The sequence below is a fragment of the Scyliorhinus canicula genome, chromosome 16, assembly GCF_902713615.1.
Source record: "Scyliorhinus canicula chromosome 16, sScyCan1.1, whole genome shotgun sequence".
NCBI classification, from domain to species: domain Eukaryota; kingdom Metazoa; phylum Chordata; class Chondrichthyes; order Carcharhiniformes; family Scyliorhinidae; genus Scyliorhinus; species Scyliorhinus canicula.
Genome location: NC_052161.1, coordinates 35,161,812 through 35,183,575, shown reverse-complemented (window position 1 = coordinate 35,183,575; position 21,764 = coordinate 35,161,812). Strand labels below are relative to the sequence as shown.

Genomic DNA, 21,764 nt, shown 5'->3' with positions numbered 1-21,764 from the left:
TCATAAAGGAGGACCCTCGGTCGCTGTGGATGTATGCGGGGTAACCGAACAGGGAGAAGATGGATAGGAGGGCCTTTATGATGGTTGTTGTGGTCATGTCAGGGAATGGCGAAAGGGAAGCGGGAGTACTTGTCGATAACACTCTTACGGTTGTTGGAGGGGAGGGGACCCTTGAAGTCTATACTGAGACGTTCAAAGGGGCGGGATGCCTTGATTAGATGCGCTCGTTCGGGGCGGTAGAAGTGCGGTTTGCACTCGGCGCAGACGTGGCAGTCCCTGGTGACGGTCCTGACTTCCTCAACGGAGTAGGGCAAGTTGCGGGTCTTAATAAAATGGTAAAAACGAGTGACCCCTGGATGGCAGAGGCCCGTGTGGAGGGAGCGGAGGCGGTCAATCTGCGCGCTGCCGCAGGTACCGCAGGTTAGGGCATCGGAAGGCTCGTTGAGCTTCCCAGGACAATACAAGATATCGTAGTTGTACGTGGACAACTCGATCCGCCACCGCAAGATCTTGTCGTTCTTGATATTGCCCCTCTGTGCATTATCGAACATGAAAGCTACTGACCGTTGGTCTGTGAGGAGGGTAAATCTCCTGCTGGCCAGATAGTGCCTCCAATATCGCACAGCTTCGACTATGCCCTGTGCCTCCTTTTCCACCGAGGAGTGGCGGATTTTGGAAGCGTGGAGGGTCCGGGAGAAGAAGGCCACGGGTCTGCCCGCTTGGTTCAGGGTGGCCGCCAGAGCTACATCAGACGCGTCGCTCTCGACCTGGAATGGGAGGGACTCGTCGATAGCACACATCGTGGCCTTTGCGATATCCGCTTTTATGCGGCGAAAGGCCTGGTGGGCCTCCATCGACAGGGGAAAAGAGGTGGACTGGATGAGGGGGTGGGCTTTGTCGGCGTAGTTGGGGACCCACTGGGCGTAATAGGAGAAGAAGCCCAGGCAGCGTTTGAGGGATTTGAGGGAATTGGGGAGAGGGAGTTCCATGAGGGGGCGCATGCGTTCGGGATCGGGGCCTATCACTCCGTTACGCACCACGTAGCCGAGGATGGCTAGACGGTCGGCGCTAAACACACACTTATCCTTATTGAGGAGTTTCGCGGTTCGTAGGAATTTTTGAAGGTTGATGTCATGGTCCTGCTGGTCGTGGCCGCAGATGGTGACGTTATCGAGGTACGGGAAGGTAACCCGTAACCCATGCTTGTTGACCATTCGGTCCATCTCCCGTTGGAAGACCGAGACCCCATTAGTAACACCGAATGGAACCCTGAGGAAGTGGTAGAGGCGCCCATCTGCCTCAAACGCGGTGTACTTGCGGTCACTCGCACGGATGGGGAGCTGGTGGTAGGCGGACTTAAGGTCCACCGTGGAAAAGACTTTGTATTTCGCGATCCTGTTAACCAAGTCGGAAATACGGGGGAGAGGGTACGCGTCCAGCTGCGTAAACCTGTTGATGGTCTGACTGTAATCAATGACCATCCAGTTTTTACTCCCCAGTCCGAACTACCAGCACTTGGGCTCGCCAGGGACTGTTACTGGCCTCGATAACTCCTTCCTTAAGGAGCCTCTGGACCTCAGGCCCGATGAAGGTCCGGTCTTGGGCACTGTATCGTCTGCTCCGAGTGGCGACAGATTTACAATCTGGGGTGAGATTAGCAAACAAGGAAGGTGGGTCCACTTTGAGGGACGCGAGGCTGCAGACAGTAAGGGGGGGGGGATAGGGCCGCCGAATTGGAAGGTTAAGCTCTGCAGGTTGCACTGGAAATCCAGGCCCAAGAGTGCTGTAGCGCATAGACGGGGGAGAATGAGGAGTTTGAAGTTTTTGAAAACCCTCCCCTGGACCGTGAGGTCCGCTATTCAGCACCCGGTGATTTGGACGGAGTGCGAACCCAAGGCCAATTCGATTTTATGTTTAACTGGGTGGATGGGGAGCGCGCAGCGTCTTACCGTGTCGGGGTGGACGAAACTTTCCGTGCTCCCGGAGTCCAGTAGGCATTTCGTCTTGTGTCTGTTGAGCTGGATCTTTGTCGTAGTCTTGGCGAGCGTGCGTGGTCGCGACTGGTCGAGTATGATGGAAGCAAATCGTGGCGAGAGTTCCAGGTCATCCTCGGAGGCAGAGTAATCGCTGGCACGGCCTTCCGTGCTGGCCCAAGATGGCGGCGCCCAGGGCCCGCACGTGGAGCCGGGGCCCAAGATGGCGGCACCCGTGGGGACCTCGTGGCAGCTGGGGCAGTGTCAGTGGCCTCCGCGGGCCGGTCGGGGCAGCTGGGAGCGGTCAGGAGGACTGTGGGCCTGTTGCGGGAGTCGGGAGGCGGGCCAGAGAGGTCGGTGCAGGGTGTGGGGCCCTGGGGGGGCCCGGGGGGGGGGGGGGATCCGCGGTCGCTGCGCGGAACAGCAGCGACCGACTTGGTCTGGCAGACCACTGTGTAGTGGCCCTTCTTCCCGCAGTTCTTACACAGAGCGGAGCGGGCCGGGCAGCGCAGCGGAGGTGCTTGGAGATAGGACAAAAATAGCAATGGGGCCCCGATAGCTTATCGGAGCAGGCCGGGGGGGAGGGGGGGGGGTCGGGGTCAGCCGAGGACGGGGGTGGCGCGTGCCACGATGTCCAAGGGGTTGCCACGCGGCCTGGGGCGTATGCGCGGGCGTTCAGGTCAGCGACCACCAGGGAGGTTGCAAGGGTCCGTGACTCAGCTAGGCTGAGGGCGTTCTTCTGCAGCAATCATTGGTGGATAGAAGAGGATTGCATGCCGGCAACATAAATGTCAATTTTCAAACCAGGGGCAGCAGGGTAGCATGGTGGTTAGCATAAATGCTTCACAACTCCAGGGTCCCAGGTTCAATTCCCGGCTGGGTCACTGTCTGTGTGGAGTCTGCACGTCCTCCCCCTGTGTGCGTGGGTTTCCTCCGGGTGCTCCGGTTTCCTCCCACAGTCCAAAGATGTGCGGGTTAGATGGATTGGCCATGCTAAATTGCCCGTAGTGTCCTAATAAAAGTAAGGTTAAGGGGGGGTTGTTGGGTTACTGGTATAGGGTGGATACGTGTGTTTGAGTAGGGTGATCATGGCTCGGCACAACATTGAGGGCCGAAGGGCCTGTTCTGTGCTGTACTGTTCTATGTTCTATGTTCTATAAGCGTCTCTAATTAAAAGTTCCATGTGCTCGGTCGCCAAAACCTGGGGACAGGCGCACGTTCTCCCTAGAGCTGTGAGGGCCTGGTAGAATTCGTCGAGTGACTCACCAGGGAACTGCTGTCTAGTCGTCAGGAGATGTTGTGCGTATACTTCGTTGACCGGCCGGAGAAAGTGTCCTTTCAGGTTATCCATGGCTGCATCATAATTGCTTTCGTCCTCAATCCTTGAATATACCGCCGTGCCCACGCACGAGTGGAGGATGTGGAGTTTCTGCTCCTTGGAGGGTTTGCTGGCTGCAGTTGTCAGGTAACTGTTGAAGCACGCCTGCCAATGTTTAAAGATTGCAGGCGCATTTGACTCATGCGGGCTGGTGTGGAGGCAGTCAGGCTTGATGCGTAGCTCCATTCCAAAATTCTAGCTGATTAAATTGATGTACTATCAATTGGACTCGAGACACGGTGAAGATCCAAACTGTGGCTTTAATCAGCTAGTTGTTAGCCTGGTGGTCGACTACAGAGAAAGGCCGACCGCCGGAAAACCTGGGTACTTATACCCCGACTCGGAGGCGGGGTCTACTTGCCTCTAGACCAATTGGTGAGCAGTTACATGACTAGTCCCAGCCAATCAAACGAGAGGCACATGACTAGCCAGAGCCAATGGGAAACCAATGCTCTGCACCAATGGCAGTGCTCCCACGCATATCAACACAAAGGTAAAACAATTTATAATACTCGAACATTCAGTGTTAGCATGAGGTAATTGTGGATTAATAGGCCAACTGTGGTCGGACACACCACACTACACAAAACAGATTCCATGATTTCTCAACAATCCACCCAGATTTTGTGAGCCAACCAATCTCACTGAAATTTTGCCTTTCTCGCAATGGTTTCCATCTGCAGATTTGAAGATTTCATCTTGAAGTCCTCTCCAAAAGCCACTCCCACTTGGACAGTTTCAACAATGACCTACCTCACTGGGTTTCAATCTTGCCTTCAGAGATCCCTTTCCCATGTATCTCCGAGTACAATGAAGCTTCACCTTCCAAGCACGGTTTCAGATCTTCAGCTGTGACAAACAGAACACACCACTGCTCCAAAGTCCAAGAATCCATACGATATTGTTGAATCAAAGACTTAGCTTATCTTACAATTACAATTAGTAGTTCCCGACTGGGTGTTCTCTAATTGATGCCTTACTGGCTGACTCTATTTATATATAGCCAGACATTATTGAAGATCCCCCGCTCCTTATCAGGGGAGCTCGTATTCTGTAAGATCCACAAGGTAGTTAATCATCCCTACCCCATAAGATCCATGCAGGTTATAACAGCGACCTCTCCATGCTCGCCTCCCTGATTTTGGTACTCTCCCTGCTCCCCTCACTTGTCTCACTTCCTGGGACACCTATTTCATCATACACTTGGTCTTCGGTCATCTGACCTGAATTTTCACATGGTTCTTTACCTTTTCTTCTGTACAGGCGCGCAGCGCTGGTCCTTGGCCAGACAAACGTAAAAGGGTAATACGATGCATGTGCGACCAATTCCTGGGATCATCGGGAATTGGAGTTCCCAACCTCTGAACTAGAGAAAATCAGTTCAGGTTTCATCTCAGGACATCGAGGAAACTCTGCTTTTTAAATTCATATGACTTTCCCGTCCCTTGCCAACTTTAAAAATCTCCGAAAAACCGACCTTTCCAAGGGTGCCCACAGCCACCAACCCAAGTCTCCCTCCTGCTCCTCCACAAATAGAATTTTGTTCCACAACTGTGAAATGCTGCAGTACCTTTTCTGATGTTAAATATGTCATGTTGCTGGGAGAATATGAAGATATATTGCACTAACGTCTTGCTATCAACAAACCGTAAAAAGGATAAATTCAACGGAATTATTTATAATTTCTTTTGTTACCAGTTCACATGTAAAGATGTTGAAGTTTGAAAGTCGATTGTTCCAGGTTCAACAAGCATGTGGCCCTACTGAATTTCCTGAAAATGAAGAAAAACTTTTTGAACTGCAAGCTTTTCAAAAATTTGTTTTAAAGCTAAGGTGAGGTTCATTGTTTGTATAATTATTTACATTATTCTCAAATTGTTAATCTAGGCTCAATATTGGCCCAAAATAATTAAGCCTGATTACTTTGTGAATAGGTTTAAAGCAGGTCTTCTGCCAATAGTGCATATAGGAAAAATTGCACAATATAAGTACTTCATGAATCATGTCAAAATAGAAAAGAATACCTAGGAGATTTAGTGGACTTAACATACCCAATTACAGTAGAGTGATACAATTGGAACAATGAACTACATAGTCCAAAACATTAGAATTTACACTCCTCTAAATTAAATTTAATCTATTTTGTTTTTATACTGTCCATGCTTAAGATGTAAAGCACATACTGTAGAAATAGTACAAGCTCTATACAAATGCTCAGTGCTGCTTAGACAATTGACTGAATAACTTCCAGTATTATTCAATTACTGCATCCATTTATTCCAATTGCAAACTGGGAAGGATCAAAATGAATATCCATTTTAGATTTTTACGTGCTATTTTAGCACATGAACAAAAGAAATATTCCAACTTCCAAAATCAGTACTATCTCTAGCATTGAATAATGTTCACTGGTAATTTCCTCTGCCTGTTTTCTTTCTTTGGATCTCGTCATGTTATGCACAGTTACCATTGTCAATTGAGCAGATGCAGTGTCCTCTCCTGGGTCTCCAAGGCGTATGTGAAATAATCATTTTGCTATGAAGAAATGTGTGGAGTCTATTCAGGGCTTCCCATAAGGCATGTCCAGGATTGAAAATGTATTCTGTGGGGTCACCTAACCCAGGTGTGTCCCACTGCTCCATGCACTTAAAGTTAGATGTGATGTATATCATACTGTCTGTATTGTGATTATGAATAATATTTAAGAAGAATTAATAGAAAACACCCCAATTAGTTTGTTCTGCCACCTAGGACCTGTGTCATGACTCAATCCAACTAACTATTGTAACCCTGGTACATATGTTGAATCAGGAATTGATCAGGACCATTCAGACTATTTAAACTGAGCCAGCATCCACTTCATTCTCTTCTACAAGTCAATAATTCCAGCAATGAAGATATAATTCCATAAATTAAGATTATAGAAATGAATGGGAATACGTTTTCGCAAACCTAATATTTTCTACATATTTTTTAAGATTGCTGGGTGGATTGGCAAAAGAAGCAATTTTTTGTAATCTACGCGTCCCAGACGAGTTTCAGAAATCAAAAGAGGAAATCAGTGTTGTTGTTCTCACAGGTACGTTTTTTATTTTCAAACTAAGAAACATTTTTTCACTGTTCCTCGAAAGCACTCATTCCTACAATATCTGGCTATATTAGCAATTAACAATGCTGTTGTGACTAGTTACTAATATAAACTGAATTTAACTTGTATGACTACTGGAAAAATAACAAATGTCAGTCATAGTAACATCAGGAAAATCACTTATTATTGAAATTGACAGATCTCATGCTGTGGGTGAAGTTTAAGCAAACATAGAGTACTTCAGGACAGTCCAAGAATTTGTTGATAAAGGCTCCATTTACAGTTAATATGGTTACAGAAGTATAGAAGGACCTCAGGCATGCTTATTGCTCATTATTCTGGTTTCGAGGTCCCCAACCTGTCAGTCGTCACCTATAATCTTACCTTCCTCCAATCTCAAATGCTTAATTCTTCAATCCAGGACGCGATTGAGCGGCCTCGTCGTGCCCGACTTGACACCGGGACGAGGCCATTGAATCTTTCGAGAGACATCACGATCTGGATCTCCCCTCACTGGTTGTAATCCAGATCAGCATATTTAAATAAGCGTAGTTAATCATTTAAATACCCCAAAGCCGTGTTCACCCTTGCCCGTGACTCACCGGCCATGCCTGGGAGACCTTGCCAGGGCGCGTTTAGTTCTGTTCCACACAGAGTTGTATTGGTAGCTGGGGGAGTCTCCCAGACCATTGGAGACTTCCGAATGGTCGAGATTAGGACATAGTGGTACCTTGGCTCTCCCCGGGAACCCTGGCACTGCCAGCCAGGCACTCTGGCAATGCCCCTAGGCACCCTAGCCAGGGTGCACAGGTGGCATTTCCAGGGATCAGGCCCAGGGGAGCCGAGCCAGGTAAAGGAAGATGATTGCGGATTCTCTGCTGCCTCCCCAAGGTTGGGGATATGTGGTGGGAGGGCGAGGGACAAGATTGAGGTTGCTGAACAAAATGGCACCCCAACCTGCTATGAGTCTTTAAACTTGCCAGCAGGAAATCCCTCTAAATGTAGCCATGGCAGAGAGAATCTCCTCAGAAGCCAAAAATAACGGCAGAGTTCCCTTGAATAGTGCTGAAAACACCCGCTAAATGCACCATTCAGCAGACTTGAACTTAAGCCTGCTGAATCGCATCCACTATATTGCCTTTTTGGAAGACTGCAAGGTATCATAATGTAATTGAAATGAATAAAGAAGCAGATGTAATAATCAGATAATAAAATGCCAGTTGCCCAATGTATTTCTGATCTACAGGATAGCCCAGACATTCACCTTTTCCCAAATGCATACATGTATGCGAGACTCAACTTTAATTTAAGATGGGAATGGGTGCTGAAACGATGGTGCCGAACTGCCCAATACCCAGTAATTCCTATGCCTCTACCTGTGGTCAATGCCTCTCTGTAACCCATGAACAAAACCTACAAGTAGCTAGTAATTCTTTACTCTTGGATGACTTCCAATCATGTGGTCCTGGTGCATTATAACAAATGTGCTCAAAGTATTAGCAAATGATGTAAGATCATAAGATGCAGGAGCAGAAGTAGGCTATTTGACCCATCAAGTCTGCTCCACCATTCAATGAGATCATAACTAACCTGATATGATAATCCTCAACTCCACTTTATCCCCATAACCCTTGATTCCCTTCCTGATTGAAAATCTGTCTATCTCAGTCTTGAACACACTTAACAACCCAGCCTCACTCTCTGCAATAAAGAGTTCAACAGATTCGCTACCCCCTGAGAGAGGACATTCCTCCTCATCTCTGTCTTAAATGGGTGATCCCATACTCTGGCTTTTTGCCTTCTGGGCCTAGACCCTCCCACAATGGGACGTAACTTCTCAGCATCTGCCCTGTCATGCCCCCAGAGAATCCTATCTGTCTCCATAATGTCACCTCTCATTCTTCTAAATTCCAATGAGTACAGGCCCAACTTACTCAACCTCTCCTCATCAGGGAATGCCTCCATACCTGGGATCAATCTGATGAATATTCTCTGGACTCTCCTCTAATGCCAGTATATCTTTCTTCGAATAAGGGGACCAAAACTGTTCACAGTATTTCAGGTGTGTTCTAATCAGTGCCTGGTGCACAGACGGTGACCCAAGCCGGGAAGCGAACCTGGGATCTTGGTGCTGTGAAGCCAGACTGCTAACCACTATGCTACCGTGCTGATGAAACATCATGTGATCTGTAGTGACGTCAATAGAGTGTTTGCCTGGGCTTTAGTTCTCTACCTTAGTATTGTATGAGCATGATCTCCTGAATAAACCTTGCATTGTGTTTGTAAGAAATCCAAGTGTGTGGTACCTCCATACCTTTTGTCTTTGTGGCATATTGGGAATATAACATTCTCCCTCTTTTTCGGTCATCTTTTGTTGGTTTTTAAAACTTTACCAATCCTCTGCTTTACTCCTAATCTTTGCCACATTGTGTGGGCAGGATTCTCCCGTACCCAGCAGGGCGGGGGTCCCGGCAGGACGGAGTGGCATGAACCACTCCGGCGTCGGCCCGCCCCAAAGGTGTGGAATCCTCTGCACCTTCAGGGGCTAGGCAAGTGCCGGAGTGGTTTGCACCTCGCCGGCCGGCGTGGATGGCCTTTCGCGCCACGCCAGCCGGGGCTGAAGGGACTCTGCCGGCGGCGTGGGACCGCGCATGGGCGGGAACGTCAGCGGTTACTGACGTCACCCCTGCGTAGGGTGGGGGGGTTCACCTACGCGTTGGCCATCACAGACGCTGACACGGCTGACGCATAGGAAAAGAATGCCCCCACTGCATAGGCCCGCCCGCGGATCGGTGGGCCAGGCCACCGTGGGGGCACCCCCCGGGACCAGAACCCTCCCCCCCCCCACACCCCACCCAGGACCCCGGAGCCCGCCCGCGCCGCCAGGTGCTGCCGGTAAGGGACCTAGTCTAATTTACGCCAGCGGGACTGGCAAAGAACCAGCGGGGCTTCGGCCCATCGCAGGCCAGAGAATCGCCGGGGTGCGGGGCCACTGCTAGCAACCGCCGATCGGCGCGGCCCAATTCCGGTGCCGGAGAATTCGGCGGCCAGCGGGGGCGGGATTCACACCGCCCCCCGGCGATTCTCCGACCCGGCAGGGGGTTGGAGAATACCGCCCTGTCTGTTTTTGTTTTCACTTTCATACTATCCTTAACTTCCTTGGCTAACTATGGTTGATTTATCCCTTTCATAGAAGCATTCTTCCTTATTGGGATATGTATTTAGTGCAATTCTTGAACTATTTTCATAAACGTTTGATAATGCTGATCAACCGTCTTTTCTGCTAAACCCCTTTCCCAGTATATTCCAGCCAACACTGCCCTTATTCCTTTGTAATTACCTTTATTTCACTTTGGTATAGTTGTATCTGACTCAAGTTTCTCACTCTCTAAGTGAATGCTAAATTCTACCATCTTATGGTCCCTGTTTCCTCGGGGATCTTTTACTCTGACATTGTTTATTAAACCTGTCTCATTACCCATAACCAGATCAAAAATCCTTATTCCTGGATCCAGGAAATTGCCTCGAATATACTGTATGAATTCTTCCCCATGGCTCCCTCTGCCAGTTGGATTTTCTCAATCCACAGAAAGATTAATGCCACCCATGACTAGTGTTACAGGTCCTCATTATCTTATGGTTTATTCTCCGTCCAACGGTATAGCTATCGTTAGGGGGCCTATGGACTACTCCCACCTGTGTTTTCTTCCCCTTGTGATTTATTTCCTTCACTCATATGGATTCTGTAGAATTCAACGGAATAGATGCAGGAACACATGGTAAGATAGGAATAAACTTAGGTTTATTTAGGTATACACAATAATTACTAAGCAAATAACTCCTCTCCCCAAAAGGCCACCCTCCACAACCTGCACCCAGGTCGGAGTTTTTATACTAGGGGGTGTGACCACCTCATGAAACAAAGCATCCAGATAACTCCCTCCATCCCTGATATGCCGCAGCTCAACCTCCAGCTCAACGACTCTGAGCTGAAGTTTCTCAAACCCGACTTATTTCAGACGTATTCGCCCTCGATCACAACGTTATCCAGGTATTTCCATATGCTGCAGTTGTGACCCATCACCTTTCCTACTACTTTTAATGTATTTTAAATAATTACTTGATTAAATTATTTACTTATATATGATGCTTTTATATATTTTATTAAATAACCACTAAGTTTTTCACTGTTTTAATCCCTAGGGAAAGAATAGAATTTACCCATTTAACGGATTATCACCAAACAGCTGATCTTTTCTGTTTTGTTGAAGGGTGAGAAAGATTTTAAAAAAGCAAAGGAAAACAAACACCTCCTATCCCCACATTTGACCAAGGTTGCGCTCTTAGCCTTGGTGTATTCCTTTTGTAAACTACAGTATAATGTATGTTAGACTAAGTCCCATTAAGGGGATTTGTGACAGTGTATGGTGACTGCGGTAAAAGATAGCACTAGAAAAGTCTCTACCTCCACCAGAGTGCCTCGAAATAGTTGCAGGCCTCAATCAGGCTAAAGTACAGCCTAAATGGTGCAGGAAATTTTATCATTCAATTCCGCACTATGTTGGCTCCAAAAGGCATTTAATACAGTGCCACAAAACAGACTGTGAGAAAAGATATAACTCATCGAATAATAGAATCCCTACAGTGCAGAAGGAGGCCATTCGGCCCATTGCATCTTCACTGACACTCTGAAAGAGCGCCCTACTTCGGCCTACTCTTCCACCCTATCCCCGTAACACCATAACCCCAGATAACCTTTGGACACTAAGGGTCAATTTAGCATGACCAATCCAGCTAACCTGCACTTCTTTGAACTGTGGGAGGAAACCCACACAGATGCAGGGAAAATGTGCAAACTCCACAGTCACCCAAGATCGGAATTGAACCTGGGCCCCTGGCGCTCTGAGACAGCAATGCAACCATGGTGTCACCATGCCCATGAAATAAAAGGAATAATAGCATGGATTAAAAATGGGCTGAGTGGCAGGAAACAGAATGTGGTGGTTAATGGATGTGCATCTCAGGATGGAGGAAGGTTTGTTGTGAAGTTCCCCAGAGGTTGGTTTTAGGACTCGTGCTCTTCCTGAGATATACTAATGGTCAATACCCTGCCATAGAGGGAATAATTTCACAATTTACAGGCGATACAAAACATTGTGAACTGTGAGGACAGTGTTGAATTTCAAAAGAACAGAGACAAATTGGTTAAATGTGGGCCCGAGGGAGGGCAGCACGGTGGCGCAGTGTTAGCACTGCAGTCTCACGGCGCCGAGGTCCCAGGTTCGAATCTGCTCTGGGTCACTGTCCATGTGGAGTTTGCACATTCTCCCCGTGTTTGGGTGGGTTTCGCCCCCAGAGCCCAAAACGATGTTCAGCTTAGGTGGATTGGCCATGCTAAATTGTCCCTTAATTGGAAAAAATGAATTGGGTAAAAAAAATAAAAAAATGTGGGCCTGATGACAGACGAAGTTCAATGCGGAGAAATATGAGATGTTACATTTTGTGAGGAGAAACATGGAGAGACAGCATAAAATAAAGGGTACAGCTCTGAAGGCCTTGCAAGAGCAGAGTGACGTGGGAACATATGAATTACAAGCAGGAGTGGGTCAGTCGACCCTTTGAACCTGCTCTGCCCTCCCCATACAATCATGGTTGGGGTTTGACTTTAGCTCAACTCCACATTTTCACCTATTCCCGATAACCTTTCATCCCTTTTCTTGTCAATAATCTATCTACCTTTTCCTTAAGAATATTCAAAAACTCTGCTTCCACTGCCTTTTGAGGAAGAGGGTTCCAAAGACTCACGATCCTGTGAGTGAGAAAAAGTCTGCTTATCTGTCTGAAATTGCCCTTTATGGGCATGAACCTCATGACATCACCGGTCTGGTCCATAGAAAATTGGGAAACATGAGTCTCTCTGGATGTGAGTCTCTCATGTTGGTGATCTCATGGACCATGAACATGGGCTCAAAATCACCCCCAATGCTGAACCTGAGCTGAAATATTGTGTACAGTTCTGAGTGCCACATTTTAGGAAGGATGGGAAGACATTGTGGAGTGTGCAGAAGAGGTTAACAAGAATGATTGCAGGGTTAAGATAGATGGAAGAAGTTGGGACTCTTTTCCATGGAGAAGAGAAGACAAAGAGGAGAGCTAACAGAAATATTCAAAATCATTTGGTCATGGACAGAGGAGATGGGGAGGTGAACTGTTCTTACTTGTGAAATATCAAGAACGAGGGGTCACAAATTTAAAATAATTTAAAAAGAAGTATAAACGACATGAAAAAAATATTTTTCACATAGTAAGTTTGGGCCTGGAATGCAGCACCTGAGAGTGTGGTGAAGGCAGTTTCAGTCAAAGGGGAATTAGATGATTATTTAAAAAGGAACAATCTGCAAGGTTACTGGGAGAAAGCAGGAGAAATGACACAATGGGGAAAGCTGGTGCAGACGCGATGGCCGACTGGCCTCCTCTGCACTGTAAGGATTCTGTGTCCTAGGTTTTACAGTGAACCCAGACTGTGAGCAGGTTAGTACATTTTGTACACAATGGACAACTCTGCAGAGGACATCCTAGTTACCCTGAGGATCAATGAGGGTAAAGCCATGTATGCCAAACTTATTTTTGTGATGGAAGTATATTTCAATCTCTGCAGAAGCATCATTGTGGAAAGTGCAAAATTTGATAAATGTACCCTGAGACACGGGGAAAGCATTGACGTGTGTAATAATGATTTGTACCAATTAGCAAAAGACTGTGAATACTGTAATCGGAAAGAGGAGCTATTTGTGACAAAATAGTTGTCTGAGTAATGGATGATGCATCATCAAATAATCTGCAGTTCCAGGACAACAATGACAAAGGTGATTCAATTAAGTAGATAAACTGATATCAGGAGGCAAAACTGATCAGTAGTCAGAGGAGAGAGAAGCAGCATGAATCCCAAAGTAACAGATGCAGTTAAATTAATTGGACATAGAAAGGAAAAAATAGAGAAAATGAGACAATTGCAGTGAGAAAAACAATTAATGGCAGCAGCCCAGACTAACTGTTGCTGGTGCAGCAGAGAAAGACATAGGCACAGGAAATATCTCACCAAAGTTGCACAATGCCATTGTTGTTCAAAGGGCATTTTAAGTGTTTCACAGTAGAAAAAATGTGAAGCACATTTAGACATAATGGGCACGATTCTCCGTAAACATTTCTAAGTGTTATAGCGGCGTGAATTGCCGTGAGCTACCCGAACTCAGCCCAGCGAGGCTGACAACGCTATTCAACGTTAATTGGACGACTTAAAAAGGCCTCACGGGCTTCTCACCGCAAATGAATGCTAACCAGCTGATTCATCAGCATCGCGCTCGCCAGCCCCCTGCAAACATGGTCGAGCAGCACTTAAGCTGAACTTGCCCAGCCAATCCCAGCCAGCTCGCAACAATGATGCCAAGGAGACCAACCCCAAGATTTAGGGGCGCTAACCTGGGGAGGCTGCTAGATGCTGTGGAGGCCAGGAGGGATCTCCTGTTCCCCTAAGGGTCCTGTTCCCCCGAGGATCAAGGAGGAACAGCCAGTGTCGCCTGGGATGGGGTGGTGGCGGCAGTGAGCTCGGGGAGTGTGACCAGGTGGACTAGCCTCCTGTGCAGGAAGAAGGTCAATGACCTACACCGGGCAGCACAAGTAAGTGGATACCACCCCCAGCCCCACTAAGTGTCCAATCCCCTCCCCCTTCAAACCCCCCAACTCTTCCTCCAACCCCCCCTTCAACTGCCCCCCAACGCTTCCTTCACACCCCCCCCCCCAAACTATTGTGAATCAGGCATGTGGCTAACAATGCCCCCTCTTTGTCGCCTCAGAAAAAGCTCTCCTCCAATCACTGGGAGAGAGCCCAGATTGGTGTGCCAGACATCAAGATCCTCACCACCTTCGAGGAGCATGCCCTGGAGGTAACCACTGTGGCTGAGGACAGGGCCAACAGGTCCATTTCCCTATCCTAGCCGTGTCACAGTTGTCATCCCCGTCCTCCACGAACACAGGTACACACACCTCGGTGGGACATATTAGTGGTCAGGCTTCTGGGCACAATCTGGTGAGCACCACACTGGTGCTGATGTACATCAAGTGGAGGCAGGAACCCCCCCCAGGCAAGACAGCAGTCGGAGATCTGCTGCATCCCAGGAACCAGCTGGGTCCCAGCCTGATGCTGAGCCTGTGGAAGAGGTCATCCCAGAGCCATTAGGGTGTGGCTGGGACATTCAGAGGGAGTGCTGCACACTGCTCCGGCACCGAAAGGCGGCTGCATGGCCGGCGCATGTGCATCGTTGCTGTCTCCGCGCCGGCGCATGTGCGTAGTTGGCGTCTTCGCGCCAGCGCAGGCATGTGATTGCCGTCTCCGCGCTGGCGCAGAGCAACATGGCAGCGACCTTACAGCGGGCCACGCGGAAGGAGGTAGGCTCCCTGCAGATCACGACCGCCCGCCGAACGGAAGCCCCCGATCGCGCGCCTGGACCCTGTGGAGGCCCCCCCCCCCCAACCAGGACGTACATGACGGCCGCGGGTCCAGGCTCCCGACGGGTGGTAGCAGGATGGAACCACGCCAGCGCGACTCGGCGGGAGTTCGGTCCATCACCCGCGGAGAATTGCCGTGGGGCCTAATACAGCGGCCCTTGACCGCGCGGGCGCGATTGCCGCCGATTCTCCGGTCGCCAGAGAATCGCGTCCCGGCGTCGGAGCAGCGTGGCGGGAATTCCCCATGCCCCCGCTGATTCTCCAACCCGGTGCAAGCTTGGAGAATCGCGCCCTCCATTCTAGAGACTAAATGCAACCCCAGAGTAGAATTGCACTCGGGAGTTCTGGCCAGGAGAGATTCAGGACATGCAGGTGGGCCAGCGGGAAGCCCACACGATTCCTAACTCAGCTGGTGTCTGATTCGCTGGGGTCAGGATTCTAGTTCACAGTTTGGCAAGCTGGAGTAGCTTTTAAACGTTCCATTCACCACAAACTATCATTCCAGCTAAGAAGATGGCTGCTAAGAGATCTGCTCCAAGCTTCCTGGAGTCGGAGATCAACAGGATGTTGGATGCCATTGAGGAGAGGAGGGCACCATCTTCTCCAGGATTGGATGGAGACTTGAGCCCGCCCTTCTGAACAAGGCCTGGGATGAGGTGACAAAGGCTGTCAATGCTGCCAGCCTCACCAGGAGGACTGACACGTAATGCCTAAAGAAGATTGGGTGAGTAACCAACTCTGTGCCCCTGGCATCATTCCCATCCCGAATCCTCAATCTGCCCCTAATCCCCTTTTGGCCAACACCACCCCACCTGCCTAAATTTCCCTTACAACCCACCGTCCACAAACCCCCAACACATGTATTCATGTATTGCCCTCTTTGACCAGGAGCCTTGCACGCACTTGCCACCAGCTACAAACCACCCCCCCCCCCCCAAAAAAACCACGTGCCAGCGTCTCATTATGTCCTTTCTGTGTCTCCAAGGATAAAGCTGCCCTTAATCGACAGGAGCGCCAGAAGACGGGGGGGGGGGGGAATCCTAGATATTCGGGGCCATGCCCCCTACGAGGTAAGGACCTTGCAATTTGCGGGAAAAGCTGAATAGAGGGTAGTGACTACGATGGAGTTCGGCATGCGCCAAAAGGATAAGAGTCCAATGCAATGCAGATGTCCCTATTGCAACGAAATCACCTCTCTCCCACAGACCAGTCCTTCCCAAGATCTCGCCCCCTATCTTTTGTTATCATCAAACGAGGTTGGGATGTCTGGGATCGCTGCCCCAATCCAGACCCTCCGAACACCCCGGAGTACAATTCCAGGGAAGACAGCAACATCACGCCACTGCTTTCATCTGCACCATCCACCATTGGTGGGTAATGTTGGTGATCAGGCTCCTGGGTCACCTTCTGCTGAGCATCACACACATGCTGCAACACATCAGGTGGAGGTAGGGACTCTCGAGAGTGTGGGCAGTCGGAGGGCTGCACAATCCCAGGGAACAGCTTGTGCCCAGGCAGCAGTTGCGCTGCTGGAAAAGATGATCTCATCACTGGTGCTGATGCAGAAGCAGAGCCAGAATGTACTGGAGGGAGTGTCAGCAACTTTCCAGCACCTGCAAGTACAGCTGGAGGAGTATAGCCGCCTTCAGGCGCAGGAGATGGTGCTGACAACGTCTGGCACCCAGGCTAATACTAAAAGAGTGATGTCAACGATGGAAGGCCTGGTGAAAAACGTCAGAGCCATGTGATAGGATGTCCAAGTCTTGGGGCAACTGTGCTTGTCTGTAGCTGAGAAGCAGGGCAGGACAGTACAGTCACAAATCAACATGTCCTGGGCGTAAATGGTCATTGCTCAGGCGCTCCAGAGCTTGTCCCAATTACCAAAGGGTCATGGCTGAAGGCATCAAGAGCATTGACCGGGCACTGACTGACCTTAGCTGGTCACAGAGGAACATGTCACAGGCACAGAGAGACATGACACAGTACCAGAGGGACATGACCGAGTCAGCGAGGTACCTGGCCCACTCGCTGAGGGGCATGACTCAGTGCACCCTGGCTGAGGGCATCAAAACCATGGCTCGGATGAGGGCAGGGCCTCCAGGACCGGCAGCGCCAGCTGACGGTGGTGCCTCCGGAACCTACTCCACGTCCACTCCCCACATCTGACATTGTTAGCAGGCAGAACAGGCTAACACATCGTCAACTGTGACACCTGAAAGTCAGTTGATCCCATCCAGATCCAGACCCTCCAGGGTCGCCTGCCTAAGGTTGAGACAAGCAGCAGAACGCCTCCACTTTTGATGCGTGGCCTGGGGTAACACCTAGAAGGAGCAGTGCAACAAAAAAGAATAGTGGAGGGAAAACAGCTCGCCCATCATGACACATGAAGATCCCACGTGCTCACCAAGAAGTGGCAGGGCATGGGGGCAGCAGCAGTGTGAGCTCTCGTTGTATGACAGCATCCCCAGTAGATGAACCCTAATCGTTCACCCCCTCCTTCCCCATCTGCTTTGGGCACTGCACCCCTGTCCCCATCAGTGACTGGCACCTGGCCTGTGATATTGGGAGCCTCTATCCTCATCATCTTCTCCCTACCAACAGGGTACTAATGGCTGCCGCAACCGTCGTTACGATAGACTCTGTGGACCCTGTCCTGTTTTGCTCAGTGTGGTTTACTGTGGGTCTCCTCACTTGTGTTATCCCATCAAGAGGGTGGCAACTGGTTGTGTTAAGGAGATCTTCATACTATGCAGAAATCTGTCTCCATGCTAAGAGCCTAGTTTGCAGGCAGGTCCTACAGATAGGGGGGGTACTTTTTCAGATTCAAAAGGATGGAAAACGCAGACCAGCCTATTACACATTACACATCATATTCATGAACAAATACAGATGATATATGTAGTAATCTTTGTGGTTCGTCGTCATTGATGGTACATCAATTGTAAAGGAATTATTAGCAGCCATGTTGACATGCAACAAATTTGCTGTGTCTTAGGTCTTCATCTTTTGGTAGTAACAGACCCCAAAACTTTAATCACACTATTGAATTTGAAAGAACATGCAGAAATGCCATCAAGAGCTCAAATATTTAAGTTAAAATTGATCATGTTTGATACCCATGTGGTATATGTTCAAACGAAAAAACAGAGCATAGCAGGTGCTTTATCATGCATTGGAAACAAAGGATCCAGAAAAACGTGACATCGTGAGTGTGGTGAATGTATTATACCAATAATCCACCAGTGTATTTGTATCTGTGCTGTTGCCCTTGTGGGCTTCGCCTATGGGCCATTGTGTGGCATTATCCATAGGGGAACATGTTGGGGCATGTATGGGCTCCGCCCATGGCTCCTCCCCCTGAAGGGAGGTATAAACAGCAGTCGACGTGTAGGCAATTCTCAGTATTGGTTCAGTCGCAGGCAAGCACTGTTCTAAGTTGATTAAAGCCACGGTTTACTTCTACTCATGTCTTGAGTGAATTGATGGTCGCATCAATTTAATCAACTTAAACGCAACTCTGGAATCGGCCCTCAAACCTGACCGACTAGAATTCTATCTGCAGGCCTCGGAGGCGAAAGAAATTTGTTCGCACTGGCTCCGCTGCTTCAAGGCCTATCTCGCAGCCTTCTCCACGCCTTCCTTCACCGATGAACAGAAGCTGAGCCTCCTCCACGCACGGGTGAGCCATCGAATCTCTGTTCAACTCATCGGAGGCTTCTCCTACGCAGACGCCCTCACGATGCTCAAACGCCTCTATGTACTGCCTGTGAACAAGGTCTACACGCGACACATCCTCACCACTCGCCGCCAGCGTCCCGGGGAATTGCTAGAAGACTACCTACGCGACCTAAAAAGTCCTCGCACGCAGCTGCAACTACCAGGCCGTTACGGCCAGTCAACGTATGGAACTCACCGTCCGAGACGTCTACGTGGCGGGAGTTTGGTCCAACTATGTGAGACAGCGCCTACACGAAAAGGCTGGACCTGGATCAAACGGTAATGTTTTTTAAAAAATAATTTTTATTCAAATTTTTCAACAACAAATTTTCTCCCAACAATAAAATAAACAAGGTATAGAAATAAACAGATACAAAGCAATAAATTAATTCCCCCCCCCCCCCCCCCCCCCCCCCCCCCCCCCCCGGTTGCTGCTGAGATTTTTTGTTTTGAATAATTTTTATTCAAGTTTTCAACAACAAATTTTATCACAACAGGCAAAAACAGTAACCCCTCCCCTCCAATACAAAAACAATAAATTAAGAAAAATAAATAAGCGTAAAACCATGCGAACAAACCCCCATAACGAAGCCGTAGCCCCCCCCCCCCCCCAGCTACCTTCCCCCGATTCCCGTCCATTTTCCCTTGATTCTTGGCCACCCGACTATTCTTCCTCTTGTTCGTTGGCCATAAACAGGTCCCGGAACAATTGCATGAATGGCTCCCATGTTCTGTGGAAGCCGTCGTCTGACCATCGGATGGCGAATTTGATTTCTCCATTTGGAGAGATTCCGAGAGGTCGGACAGCTAGTCTGCTGCTGACCGCCAGCCAAACAGGATTCTACGGCGGGCGATCAGGCAGGCAAAGGCAAGGGCGTCCGCCCTCCTCCCCAGGAATAGATCTGGCTGGTCTGAAACCCTGAAGATCGCCACTATCGGGCATGGCTCCACCCTCACCCCCACCACTTTGGACATAGCCTCGAAGAAGGCTGTCCACTACTCCACAAGTCTGGGGCAAGACCAGAACATGTGGGCGTGGTTGGCCGGGCCTCTTTGGCACCGTTCACATCTGTCCTCCACCTCCGGGAAGAACCTACTCATACGGTTTCTTGTCACGTGGACTCTTTGTACCACTTTTAGTTGTGTCAGGCTGAGCCTTGCGCACGTGGAGGTGGAGTTGACCCTATGCAGTGCTTCGCTCCAGAGTCCCCACCCTATCTCAATCCCCAGGTCATCGTCCCATTTCATTCTTGTTGCGTCCAGTACAGTGTCGTCCCTTTCTACCAGTCGGTCATACATGTCGCTACAGTTCCCTTTCTCTAGGATACTTGCGTCCAGTAGGTCTTCCAGTAGTGTCTGTCGTGGCGGTTGTGGGTACATCCTTGTCTCCTTTCGTAAGAAGGTTTTGAGTTGCAGGTAGCGTAGCTCGTTCCCCCCGGCTAGTCGAAATTTCTCTGTCAGTTCGTCCAGTGTTGCAATCCTGTCGTCCGTGTATAGGTCCCTGACTGTCAGTGTCCCCCCGTCCTGCCTCCACCTTTTGAAGGTGGCGTCAGTCAGTGCTGGTGTGAACCTATGGTTGTTGCAGATGGGAGCCTTGTCCGACATTTTGGTCAGGCCAAATTACTGCCGCAGTTGGTTCCAGGATTGGAGGGTGGCTGTCACCACTGGGCTGCTGGAGTGTTTTTTGGGGGGGGGGGTGGGAGTGCTGCCGTGGCGAGGGCCCGGAGGGAGGTTCCCATGCAGGAGGCCTCCTCCGCATGCACCCACTCGGCTTCTGGCTCCTGGATCCATCCCCTTACTCGCTCGGCTGTTGCCGCCCAGTGGTAGAATTGTAGGTTTGGGAGGGCTAGCCGCCCCCCCCCCCCCCCCCCCCCCCCCCCCCCCCCCCCCCGCCTGGATTTTGTTTTTTGTAGGACCTTCTTTGGGATCCTAGCATTTTTACACCCCCATACGAACGCCATGATAAGTTTGTCCAGCGCTTTGAAAAAGGCCTTGGGGATGTAGATCGGAATGGATCTAAACAGGAAGAGGAACCTGGGCAGTACGTTAATTTTGATCGTCTGGACTCTCCCCGCGAGGGAGAGTGGGAGTGTGTTCCATCTTTGCAGGTCCTTTTTTACTTCCTCCGTCAGGCTGGTGAGGTTCCATTTGTGGATCCCTTTCCAGTCATGGGCTATTTGGATCCCCAGGTAGCGGAATTTGTGTCGGGCTTGTTTGAAAGATCTCGCTTTTGCTCATGTTGAGTTTGTAGCCCGAGTAGGCTCCAAACTCTTTCAGGAGCGCGATGATTCCGTCCATGCTGCTTTGTGGGTCCGAGATGTAGAGGAGCAGATCATCTGCATAGAGTGAGACTCTGTGCTCTCTGCCTCCCCTTCGGATCCCCCCTCCAATTTTTTGCTGCCCTGAGCGCGATTGCTAGCAGTTCGATTGCTAGTGCGAACAGCAGCGGGGACAGTGGGCATCCTTGTCTGGTGCCCCTGTGCAGCTGGAAGTATTGGGAGTTGGTATTGTTGGTCCGTACGCTCGCCATGGGAGCGTTGTATAGGAGCTTTACCCAAGCGGTGAACCCTGTTCCAAGCCCGAACCACTCCAGTACCTCTATGAGGTATTTCCATTCGACTCTGTCGAAGGCCTTTTCTGCGTCCAGGGAGATAATCACCTCTTGTGTTCTCACCCCGGAGGGGGTCATTATCACGTTCAGCAGGCGCCTGATGTTCGAGGTAAGCTGTCTACCTTTGACGAAGCCGGTCTGGTCCTCTGTGACCACCTCAGGTACACAGTCTTCTAGCCTTTTGGCTAGGATTTTGGCCGGTATTTTGGCGTCTGCGTTCAGCAGAGATATGGGTCTGTATGACCCACATTCCGTTGGGTCTTTGTCTTTCTTAGGTATCAGCGAGATTGAGGTTTGTGCTAAAGTGGGTGGCAGTTTGCCCTTAGCTAGCGAGTCTGTGAACATCTCCCGCAGGTGCGGGGCCAGCGCTGTCGCGAACTTTTTGTAGAAGTCCGCCGGGAATCCGTCCGGTCCCGGCGCCTTCCCCGTCTGCATGGAGCTAATGCTGTCCATGATCTCTCCCAGTGCTAGTGGTGCTTCCAGGTCCCATTT

At 49.7% G+C, this 21,764-nt stretch overlaps 1 protein-coding gene across 1 annotated transcript in view; it reads left to right on the top strand.

The window, feature by feature from the left end:
• si:zfos-911d5.4 overlaps positions 1–21,764 on the top strand; it is a 399,989-nt gene that overhangs the window by 36,351 nt on the left and 341,874 nt on the right. Inside the window, exons 2-3 of the mRNA XM_038773956.1 lie at positions 5,050–5,184; positions 6,330–6,430. Of these exons, the coding sequence (XP_038629884.1) occupies positions 5,063–5,184; positions 6,330–6,430 (223 nt within the window). The 5' untranslated portion in view covers positions 5,050–5,062. The remainder of the gene's footprint in view (positions 1–5,049; positions 5,185–6,329; positions 6,431–21,764) is intronic.